A 12,507-nucleotide genomic window follows, 5' to 3' on the forward strand; every position below is an offset into this window, starting at 1 on the left:
ACAATAATATCTCAGCTAGAATCGGACAGCCTTATAATAGGAAAGCATGATTCTGGCTGTAATAAAAGTGTACTTTAAGAAACTAAGAAAAGAGCATGTGCTGATGAAATGTAAGGTAAAATATCCAGCTCAGAGGAGAACTAAAACCTCGTTATCAGTTGCGGAACATTACAGAACATTCGGAACTAAAATGAACTGCTTTTTCTTTTATAGTATTATATACATTTCTCATATACTGTACATATTCCACTTGTACAGCAACTCCACCCCAGTAGGTGGCGGAAATGCACCAACAGTTGGTTTGTCAACCGCCATATAACCTAGAAGTAGAAGACACGCTACTGCAGTGAATAAGCATTTTAGTGCATTCGTCGTAGTTTTAAGACGTCACTATATACCTAAAGGTTTACTTCCAAAGGAAATTATTTTTGACTGTACGGCGTAAGTTACACAAACCGAAAAGTTTACTTTATACGACAGAAACAATGATGAAGATCTTTCTGGAGGGCGTGGAAAAGTTTGTTGTTATCACGTGATAGACCTCTAATGTTTGATAAACTATTTCTTTCTTAAGCTCCAGTTCTTTGGTTTCGACGTTCAAAGGATATTCACAAATAATGCCTCAACCCAAATACAGAAAGATTGCTGTATTAGGGTATCGTTCTGTTGGTGAGTGTATGATATAAGTTACCTTTTTCAGTAGGAAGTATTTGATGTTGTGTTGTTGTCGCTAAGTTAACAGCTCTTACAGTTGTACGTTATAGTAAATTTCATTTGAGCTGTTCTCTGGTGATAGGCCACTTTAAGTTAATTTAATAATTTATTTCGACACTGTAAAGAAACGGCAAACAGGGCACCAGCATTTGGAAACATAATGGAGAAGCGCATGGTGCTGGCAGGAATTAGCAACGTGCGGATCTCAACACACGAGGATCACACGCGATCATTTGCCAATCAAAACTCGAATATCATCAATCTGGCAATTCTAGTAACATCTCGGAATGTCTCAAAAGTGATTTGTAACGAGTTGCAGTTTCTTTTTAGCTAGTAATTCGCCAGTTATTGCCTCTTTCTGTTCCACCTTAAATGACTCTACACGACATACATTAATGTGTCGATGGCGCTGTGTCCATAAAGGGCTTTACAGTTCTCATTCTCGGTCATCTTCAAGAGTACGTTAAATGTGACACTGATGTTTAATGCCCCTTCAAGATTTTGAAACAATACAAACTTAGTCGAGTCGAATTTGACATTTTTACTGCACCATTTTAATGGTTTTGTGAAATTGACGTGCGCGATAACAAAGATTAAGTCGTCCTTTTGCACCTTCTGGCCAATATGAGGCTTTCTTTTGCCTCTGCTAAAGTTTGTAACTCTGCTGGTCTATTTTAATGCACCAATGAATTTTACATTTGAGACAACACATAATATATTTAGTTTAATTATGTTGATTTGTAGTAATGGTTTTTCGTCATTATCAAGGATAAGTCTAATATGATGGCTGATTTAAAAAAAAAAATACAAAACTTGAAGAATACTTATAACTTTTTTTTTTTTTTTTTTTTAAATCGACATTTCTAAATTAAATATTCAGTTGCAGCATTACAGTGTAAATCTATATTGATAGAACCAACGTATATAAGATTCTTTTTTGACAAAAATTTTGTTTAACTTTATCTTGCACACCTGGTGGCCCTTTGAAATCCTTTTATATTTGGTGTATTGCCTTCTGAAGTGGCAGATCTTTTGTGGTATTGTGGCGGGGAATGTTCACACAATGCGTTACACATTTACATGCATTATGTTAGTGCCATGTTCTTAACCTGCATATATACATGTGGCTTGATCAGTCAGCAGCTTACTCAACACCTTTCTGTTAGTTTCGTTATTATTTTAGTTTAGTTTTTTTTTCTGTTATAATAAAATAATTTATGTCTATTATTGTACTTAATGTCATGACACCCTTATAATATATGGCACATTTTTGTTACTAATTATTGTTAAACACTGTTTTGCTAATTGTTTTGATTTATTTTACAACAGGAAAATCCTCCCTCACGATACAGTTTGTAGAAGGACAATTTGTAGATTCCTATGACCCTACTATTGAAAACAGTGAGTACTGGAATATTTTTTAGATATACTGTTTTTCTAGCATTCATAGACTGCATTATTCTAAAAAGCCGTAATGGACTAATAGGCCTACATGTAGTGACTAGCCATTAGTATATGCTACAAAGTTTTTAAGACCATTATAATGTAGAAGAAGGATCAAACTGTTATCATTAGTTGTTTTAATAGAAATTAGTGTCATTAAAATTTGATTCATGTACTGTTAAAATCAAATGAATGTTAATGAACCACTTATCTGCTACGTATAATGTTGTTTGTTAAGAAGTAATTAAAATTGTGTTATTAGTGTTGCCAATATATTTGACTACTACTAACTGTCAGATTAACTAAATAGGAAAATTGGGGAAAGAAATCTGTTGTTCCTTATTCAGTTTTTAATTTCTGCTTGTGTGCTGTGTGATATCTCAGCAGCCATAGTGGAAATTTTGTTTTAACATTGTTGCTCCAAAACTATCTTTGAATGTTCTAAAATCCCCAATTGAATATATCTTTTCTGTTTGCCTTTAGCTTTTAATAAAATGGTGTCTGTGAATGGCCAGGATTTCAATCTCCAGTTGGTTGACACTGCTGGACAGGTAAGAACACCCCCGCCCAAACTTTCTGTAACTTTTTTTCCCCCATCATTTTTCATACCAGTTGTTCCCTCCCCCTTTCTGTTTAGGATGAGTATTCCATTTTCCCCCAGTCTCATTCTATGGATATTCACGGTTACGTTCTGGTGTATTCTGTCACTTCAATGAAAAGGTCAGGATTTTTTCTTATACTGTTATGGTTTTTTGTTGTTGTTGTTGTTGTTTTCCTTAGTCACATAATTGGAATGTTTAAATGTTTGGTCTGTTTTGATTTTCTTAAGGTTAATAATACAAATAAACAAATTTGCATGCTTGTGTAGTGTCTTTTTTTTATTTCGTTCTTTATTCTTGGACTCATCTATATATATACCTTGCTGTTTTTATGCACATCTTTTTTTTTTCTTTCTTTCTTTCTCAGTATTCTGACTGTAACCTTGTTTAATTTTTGTTTTTCTGCCTGCATCTCACACACAATCCTAATTATTGTTGAGTATACTTCATTGACCATAAGCTTGTATGGACAATTGTGACACATTTGTACTAAGACTGATTTCTAATACTTTATCTGTTTGTCATCTTTATACTGTTTCAAATTCAGGTTGGTTTTCATTTTACTGATTACAGAGAAACATGCTGTCACAGAGATCAACATGGTATCTCAATACAGTTATTTCAATCAGGTCTTATAGAAAGATAAAATATTATAGCACCTATAATCAAAGCTACTTCAGTCTGGATATATTGACTGTGATATAGCGATTTATTGCACTACAATTTACCGATATACTTTAGAGGTATTTTAGCCCATGTGCACAATGACAAGACAGATCATTTAAAACAATATTATCTCTGGTTTACAACTTTGATGCCATTTATGACTAAAATATTAGCTTAATTTCTGTTTCAAATGTGTGATAACGTTCTAAATCATTAGTTGCCTAATTAATCAGTTAATTAATTGCATTAGTTTCCTAATTAATCTTACTAGAAAAAAATAATAACTTTTGCAATAGCAAGAGAGCTGATCAAACATTTTCTGTTTTAACCACTATGACTGCCACATAATTTGGCTTGCTATATAGATATAATACATAGGCCAAAAATTAAAATAGAATCAGCGCCGGCTCAGTCAATCCCCTTTTCCATCATAATGGTTCCGGTGTGGATTACTGACCAGTGTTCTGGGCTGGAAAAATCGATTCCACTCTGGCCCTATGGCAGTCTCACTGAGCAATGTAATAACATTCCAAGGTCTTATTATGTTAAATTGTGTGTTCAATTTCAGTTTCTCTTGAGCAAGTACAGATGAGAGTAGTGGCAGTTTACCAGCAGAAATGCATAGGAATTACTCCCAGTATCTGTGAACAAACAATGTGACGCATCATATTTGTTTTTGGACTGGTTATGTAGTCACTTAAACAACACTTATATCACCTTTTCTGTTACATAAGTCTGTGGGCACACATGGGTACTTTTAGACAGGCGTCAGCTTGCAGATACTATAACACTAGTGACGCACTCAATATTGGCTGAGAAAAAGGACCTTTTTTAACCTCATATTCTGATATGGGTTATTTTTCTTCTGAGTGTAAGGGCTTAGATACTGATATGAATGTTTTTGAGGCGAATGATATGTAAACAACCCACTCTGTTTTCAGTTTTGAAGTTGTACAGGTTCTACATGACAAGCTCCTTGATATGGTTGGAAAGATACAGTAAGTGTGGTTTTAAACTTGTGAACATATGGTCTAAAATATTACATCATAAAGGTCATAAAACGTGTAGTCATAAATATTACATATTTACCCAGGGTACCTACTGTTCTAGTTGGGAACAAAAAAGACCTTCACATGGAAAGGTAAGCATATACTATATATTCCCCTTTTGCATGTTTTAGGGACCAAGTACTTAAACCCAATTTTTGATGACGAAGATAATGATGGTAGAGTTTTATATTTATTATAATTGTTCGGTTTAATTTGACTGTTATAGGGGAAAATACTTAGATACAGTACATAGACTTGGTAGAATAGTCCCAAATCACCCTACTCAGGCATACATGCTCACATCAGTCTGACAGGTGAGGTTGTGATAAAGCTTCTTTTTTTTTTTTTTTTTTAAACCTATTCCAGTTTAAAGGGTGTTTTAATTAATCATCATATGCTTCTTATAATTATTTTATTCTCCTGACGATGTTTTTTTTGTGTTTTTTTTGGTATTTATTCTTTTAATTTTCTTATTATCACAATTGATTTAGCAAATTTCTAATCTTAATAGTTTGGCCTTAATATCATGAGCCTGCCAGCCTGGTCTCATGATAATACTTCCTTGGGGCATACAGTTGAATGATACCCTCTCAAAACGAGTGTTCATCAATGCGATGTAATGCCTTTTTGTGCTTTTGTCTATATGTGACAATATGAGTATGAGTAACAATATGAGTAAGGGCAGCTGCAAAGGGAATGAGATAATCGGTAAGGCACAGCATTTCCAATCTCATGCTCGCTCTTTTTTTTTTTTTTTAAGTGATTAAACCAGAAGAGGGCAAGAAGCTTGCTGATTCTTGGGGTGCCGCTTTTATGGAGTCATCTGCTAAGGAAAATCAGGTATCATCTTTTTTTTTTTTTTTTTTTTTTTTTTAGAATAAGGAACTTTTGCTTGTTTTACAGTTGTTTACAAAACTTGTTTTAGACATATTTCTGCAGTACACATGTTTGCTTTCTGTACAGTATGGACATTTTTGTAAATGTTCTCCTTTTTAAAAGAGCTTTCATTTTACAGACAGCTGTAGAGGTTTTCAAGAGGATTATTCTGGAAATGGAAAAAGTTGATGGAAATGCCCCATCAGAGGAGAAGAAGTGTGCTGTGATGTAAGGCGTGCAGTAAACTTACATGCTGAAATGAAGAGACACATCACCATGCCATTAATTATAATGGAGCAGTTCAGTAACAGGTCCTCTCCTGATGAATTATTTCCAAATGCAGTCAAATTTGTAAGCAAATCAGTATTGTTCAAAACCAATCTCAAAAAACATTCTTCCCAAAAAATCATATTCAGTTTAATATTAATGCTATATTAGGCTAAAATTACTGTAAAAAGTACTGTAAAAATTACTGTTTATTTAAAATCTCCCATCTCTTTTACTCCAAGCTTTTTTTGACTAACATTAATGCTTAATCTGACAGGTACTAACCTGTCTGCAATCTACAGTCTCAGATTATCTCAGCAGTACACAGTTGCTCTTATTTGGATTTTGTTTTGTTTTGTTTTTTTGCTCTCCCTCTGACAACTATTTACTAATTTTACTTATCTTGAGTATCCAGCAGAATTAAAATGTGTATCAGTAGTCCATTTAAATTTAGTTTTGACAGAGACTGTCATTGAGACTGCACATATTAATAAGTCAGTGCTGTGCGCCTCCTTTCCTTTTCCTAGTGGAGTATGTGAACAGCGTGGGTGTGTATATATAAGGTGATGTAAACAACATCCTAAAAGATCCACTGTTCACACTGTTGGTTTTATACACAGTCAAGTGACTACAAGAACTGTATTCTTTCTAAACCTTCAGTACAAAGTAAATATGAGATCTTTAAAACTGTTAGAATTCTGTTTGTGAGATTTAGCTTCTTTTTTTTTTTCATTTGTTGGAAGTGTTTTGCTTTTGATTCAGCTTGGTTACCTGTAACGATGCCCTACATCCTTTTTTTATTCATGCCATTGTCAGCATAAACTATCTTTACGTGGCATATAAAAGTGTTTGTGAGAAAAATACACCATTTTAGTATGATGCTGAACTTCATACAGACCATTTGCCATTTGTGAGGGCATAGTCTAATATTTACATAGTTACCAAGGACCAGTCAATTCATGATCAACAGTTTCCCCCTGTGGAGTCGTGTAAGCTTAATCTTCATTTAAAAGCAGGGTCACAAACAATACCTCTGTAGAGTCGTTACGACTGATAATACACCGGCTACCAAATTTTTTTTTTTCCAGTGCAGTTTTAGTATCCTCCCTGCCTTCCTATTTAGTAACCCCTTAGTGATATTAAATAGCAGCAAGATACGAATACCATCCAGAAATGTCCTGAGCTATACTACATTAAATCAGCACTACTGAAGTCCAAGGGTCCTTTGAGATCTGACCTCATTTTCCTGTGAAGTTCAGGGTGCCAGGTTTTTCATTTTTATAATTTTGACAACCTTCTTCATTATAATTTTAGGGACTTCTGTATATGGAATTTTTGTATGTGGAAAAATAAACATTTAAACAATGTGTTAATGTTTTTCTGTTTATTTTCATTCTTACGGTTGGATTTTTCACATCACAGTTGAAATAGGGCAATAAATTTTCCATATAATGCAACTTGCTGTTTATCCACCTTAGTACAATGCATGTTTGCAGAGATTAACTAGCTAGTCACAGCTTTTAGTAACTTGTCAAACATCAAACTTAGAAGTTACGTTAATGACACCATGCAAGTGGAGTAATAACTTCTGACAATCAATTTAGTCATTTACATAGACAACAGAATTTCATTAATTTTTACACACACACACACACACACACACACACACACACACACACACACACACACACACACACACACACACACACACACACACACACACACACATATATATATATATATAAATTATGTTATTGTTGTATGCTCTCCTCCCATATATGTGCAGTTTAGTCAGTGAGTAATTTTCATGGGATTGTAATTTCTCTGTGACTGCTGAAAATGAACATGGCATCTGATGACTGCTTTGCTTTAGTTCTCTTTTAATTAATGTCCAGATGTTTGATTCCATCTTGGGTTCCTTCTTATGCTGTAATCTGGGGTTCCCCAGGTAATGATGGGAACTCTTAATTCATCAAAATTCTCATTGAGTTGCATTATAGGATTGAATGAGCACACTTGATAATGTTCACGATGGTCTTGGATGCCACTACAAATGGCTGTTTCCTCAAATGGTATAGCCACTGCGACTATGCAATAAAAGCACAGGCCTTGCAACACCTGCATCTATGAGACTGCTCACACCCTGCATGGTGAGTACTGCTGGTGTTTTGAAATTTTATTCCCCACCAGATTGTAACTCCCCTGCTTGTGGTTGGTTGTTATACTGGGGATCTCTAATTCTCTTTCCCACAACTATTCCTAACCAAAGTAGAGAAAACCAAGGGAGTCATAATAGTTTGCAGTTAATAGATGAAACAGTCTCCAATACCTTAGGAAATGTGCTTCAAAAGTCAAAATGTGAGAATATATTCGTTTCAATATTAATGGAAAAATTATTGATGACTCTTTTGCAATAGCAAAAAATTTTAATGAATATATTTTTAAACATTGTCCAAAATCTAGCTCAGAATTTTCAAATTGCTCATCCCCCTCTTATAATCAATGACAAATCTGATTTTAATCTTAGTTCAGTAACTAAATCTAAAGTTGAAAAAAAAATAATAATTACGGTGCTAAATAGCAGCAAAGCAAAAGATATTTATGGACTTTATACTTCTATCGTCCAATAAGCATCCTCCCAGCTGTGTCAAAAGTACTCGAAAAGATGGTGGCGGAGCAACTTTCCACCGACTTTGAATCACAAGCTCTCTTAAATCCAATGCAATTTGGTTTCAGATGTAAATACAGACTTTGCATGTTGCTACCTCCTGGAAACTATCAGGGCATATGTGGATCAGGGAAGGGTGGTGGGAGCAGTCTTCCTTGATCTGCATAAAGCTTTTGATACTGTTAATCATCAGATACTCTATAGTAAATTAAATCAATATAGTCTCTCTGAGCACACCCAAAACTGCATAAGATCTTATTTGAGCGACCGACATCAGTGTGTACAAGTAATTAACATCCAATCTACGTTTAGAGCTACCTCGATGGGAGTGCTGCAAGGGTTTATTTTGGGACCCTTGCTTTTTAGCATCTATATAAATGACCTCCCTAGAGTGTGTTCGGATGCTGACGTAATCATGTATGCTGATGATACAGTGATCTTCACTTTTGGGGAAAACGAGCTGGAGGTTGCTGACAAATTATCAAAAGTGATGCAAAAAGTTGTAGAATGGTTGCAGATGTCTTGTCTGACCTTAAATGTTGATAAAAAGGTCTCAGTGTTTTTTCAAATAAACTAAGTTACAACTAACTCAAAAAATTCAAGTAAATGGGCAAAAAATTAAAAATGTAAAGGAAACAAAATATTTAGGTCTAATACTTGATTCGAATTTGGGTTTTAAAAGTCACATAAAAAAACTTGGCAATAAATTGAAATTTAATTTGATGAATTTTAAACATATTAGAAATTCATTAACTACGGAAGACTCAAATATATATATTTAATACTATGATTGTTCCGCATCTTCTGTATTGCATGTCTAGTTGGTCTCAGGCGTGTAAAACATCGTTAACATTACTTGAATCATTATATAAAAGAGCAATAAAAATTCATGATAAAAAGCCTCGTCAGTACCATCACTGTAAAGTACTAAGTAAATATAACATTTTGAGTTTTGAAAACCTCATTAAATACAATCAAATTTCTGCTCTATTTAAAATCATATCGCTGCTCCCCCTTTGAGAAAATTTGTCACAAATTTTATAGTTTATAGTTTATTTTTATAGAGATTTTATAGTGCCACACGGTCGACAGTTAGAGGAGAGTGCAGCGTTCCAAGATGTAGAACCACTTATGGTCAACATTCGTTCTCTTATAAAGCAGCGAGCCTTTGGAACACTCTTCCAAACGAAATTATTTCATGTATAAATTATAGTACATTTACACACCTGACCAAACAGTGGCTATTAACAAATTTATTAACATACATTTTTATGATGTGAGTGAAGTAATGTTTTCTTGTATAATTTCTGTATATTTCTGTATATTATGAAGTGGAGAGTGTTCTTATGATGTGAGTGAAGTAGGCCTAATGCTTCCATGTATAATACTGTATATATTTTATGAACTTTTGTAAATGTAACATCTGTCTAGGGACTGCGGGTGGAAATTAGTATTTTTTGCTATAACCTGGCACACAACATCTCTTCTTTCTTAGACTAATGTTTTTTGTGCATTGTCCCTGATTAAATATAAATAAACTCATTCATTTGTTTTGTAAATGTTTAAGTATTGATTAAATGGTTAATGAGAGAGGTGTTGATTTTGTGATGATTTTAAAAATGTATTGTTAATTTTTTGTTGTGAGAACTGGTCCCTCAAATTAATTCTCATAACAGTGAGTTAAAATTGAGGCAATGTGCAGAGATGTCTGTGATTGTAGGTAAGGGATTCAGTACATCATGAGAAGTAGTGACAACAATTTACCCACCAGTCATTGCACATCAGTCTAGAACTGCATTCAAACGGGCTAAAATAAACAACGAAAAGATACCGAGACTAGTGTTTTTATTGATTTTAATTAGTTCCCGGTGTGGTGATGCAACCATTATAATTAGTTATGATTATAGGTCACATAAGAAGACATTCAATTTAACTAGATCATGTTATTTTCATATTAAAATCACATCATACATTTATCACTCAATTAAAGCCTTTTGGATGTGATAGATTACATTAGATACAAGTATTATTTACACAAGTACATTTTTACAGCTCCAGACCTTCCTGACTGATAATCAGGTTCTTGAGAAGTTCCAGTCTGTGTTTAAATCACTGCACAGCACAGAAACCACTCTTGTAAAAGTTCTCAATGATATTTATATGGCAACAGATTCGGGGGACTCTGTCATTTTAGTAATGTTAGACCTGTCCTCTGCTTTTGATACCAGCGATCACTCAACCCTTATCTCTCGGCTGGAACACTGCATTGGGTTAGGGGGGGGGGCTGTTTTAAGCTGGTTTAAATATTTTCTTACCAATAGATTTTTCTCAGTAAAAATAGGAAATTTCTCTTCTTCTCCTAGCAATCTTTCCTGTGGTGTGCTCAAGGCTCTGTTTTAGCTCCTGTCTTTTTTCTCTTTATCTTCTCCCTTTGGGTTCCATTTTTAGGAAACATAATGCTTTATTTCACTGCTATGCTGATGATATGCAAAACTATATGCCTGTGTCTAGGAAAAATAACAGTTCTCTAGGCAACTTAACAGCATGTCTTGAGGATGTGCAAGCTTGGCTTGCCAATAATTTTCTTTTTCTGAACTCAGACAAAACAGAAGTCATTGTTTTTAACTCCTCAGAATCCAGGCCAAGTAATAACCTTGACCTTGAATCTCTAAATCAGTTCATCTCTCCCCAAGTACGGAATCTAGGTGTGATGGTAGATAGGTGCCTCAAATTTGACAAGCACATAAGCACAGTCATTGGGTCCAGCTTCTTCTCTCTTCGCTCTTTAACAAAAATCAAATCTTTTCTCCCTAAGCGCTCCATGGAGACTGCTATCCATGCTCTTATTACCTCTCGCCTGGACTATTGCAATTCCCTATACTTTGGTATATCTAAGTCCCAAACGGCATGCCTACAGGTCGTTCAAAACGCAGCGGCGAGATTCCTGAAGGGAAAAGGGAAATTTGATCATGCTACCCCCTCCTAAGATCCCTTCACTGGTTTCCGATTAATTTTAGAATTGATTTTAAAATTTTATTACTGGTTTTTAAATCATTAAATGATCTACTTCATCCCTACCTTCCCACTAGAGGCCTTAGATCCAAAGATAAGCTCCTCCTTCAGATTCCCACAACCCGGCTAAAATCGAGGGGTAACTGAGCCTTTGAAGTGGCCGGCCCAACACTGTGGAACAAGCTCCCACTCCATATTAGATCTGCCTCCACTTTGTCTGAGTTCAAATCATGTCTCAAAACGTATCTATTCTCTGTTGCTTTTAGCTTATAAGAGTGTTCTATCATAAATTGTTTTGCTACTATTTGTGTACTTTATAAGTGTTTTGTTTTAAACTGTGTTGCTGATTTTAGAGTACTTAATCTTTTATTTTTATACTTGTACAGCACTTTGGTCAGCCTGTGGCTGTTTTTATTTGTGCTTTATAAATGAACTGAACCTGAACTTGATTGTCATCATAGCCCCAACTATTGTAAGGTGTATAACTGATGCAGCAGTGTGTTCAAATAAATGCAATTTTTCAGGTTCAGTGAACTTCAGCAGTTCACCCCTGCTTGGTGCAGAGGGAGCAATGAACGCTGAAGGGACAATGTAAATAAGAATGCAGCTTAGGATGATCACACCACACGTTCAATTAAAAATTAAATAGTTTTTGTTTTCAAATGTTTTGTGATTTCTGAACAAAACTTTGTATTTTCATTGTTATTTCCATCATAATGGATAAATTAATGTTTAGAAAGAGCAATTTTTAGACTTTAATTTTGAAGTTTTTAATGACTAGATGTTAAAGCAGGACACTGGAAATTATCAAAAGGGATAAATATGATACCACCCCTCATCACCTATGGAGTGCTGCAGGAATTAGCCCTAACACCAAGCAATGGACTTTTTTTCACTTTTGCTGTCTTGAGTAGGGTTTTTGAATGGGTTTTCTGTTAAATACCAAACATAAGGTATGTGGTTACCAGATGTTTTTGAATTTTATTTGGTTACACTTTATTTTGATAGTCCACTTTAGACATTTTACTAACTATAAGTAACTTATAGTTTTTTGTTGTTGTTGTTTTAACTGTTCTCACATAACACTAACAATTTCACGACAAGATGTTTTGCATGTAAAGCAATGCATTGGAATATGAAACTTTGCATGTAACTGTACCATGCAATTATCAACTTGATAATAGTGCTACCTACTGTATAAACGAGTTATAGG

The 12,507-nt window shown here is 34.5% G+C and overlaps 1 protein-coding gene across 2 annotated transcripts; it reads left to right on the top strand.

The window, feature by feature from the left end:
* Positions 1–283: 283 nt before the first annotated feature.
* rhebl1 (Ras homolog, mTORC1 binding like 1) lies at positions 284–6,981 on the top strand. Of its 2 annotated transcripts, XM_042725758.1 has the most exons (9): positions 284–441; positions 575–669; positions 2,044–2,115; positions 2,641–2,708; positions 2,795–2,877; positions 4,364–4,420; positions 4,516–4,563; positions 5,230–5,311; positions 5,487–6,981. In XM_042725758.1, the coding sequence occupies exons 2-9, from the start codon at positions 618–620 to the stop codon at positions 5,577–5,579; spliced, it is 555 nt and encodes a 184-aa protein (XP_042581692.1). In that variant the 5' UTR covers positions 284–441; positions 575–617; the 3' UTR covers positions 5,580–6,981. The 2 variants fall into 2 exon arrangements, with proteins under 2 accessions (XP_042581692.1, XP_042581691.1); XM_042725757.1 differs by having other exon boundaries at positions 310–669.
* The last annotated feature ends 5,526 nt before the right edge of the window (positions 6,982–12,507 follow it).

The sequence above is a fragment of the Cyprinus carpio genome, chromosome B6, assembly GCF_018340385.1.
Source record: "Cyprinus carpio isolate SPL01 chromosome B6, ASM1834038v1, whole genome shotgun sequence".
Classification (NCBI taxonomy): domain Eukaryota; kingdom Metazoa; phylum Chordata; class Actinopteri; order Cypriniformes; family Cyprinidae; genus Cyprinus; species Cyprinus carpio.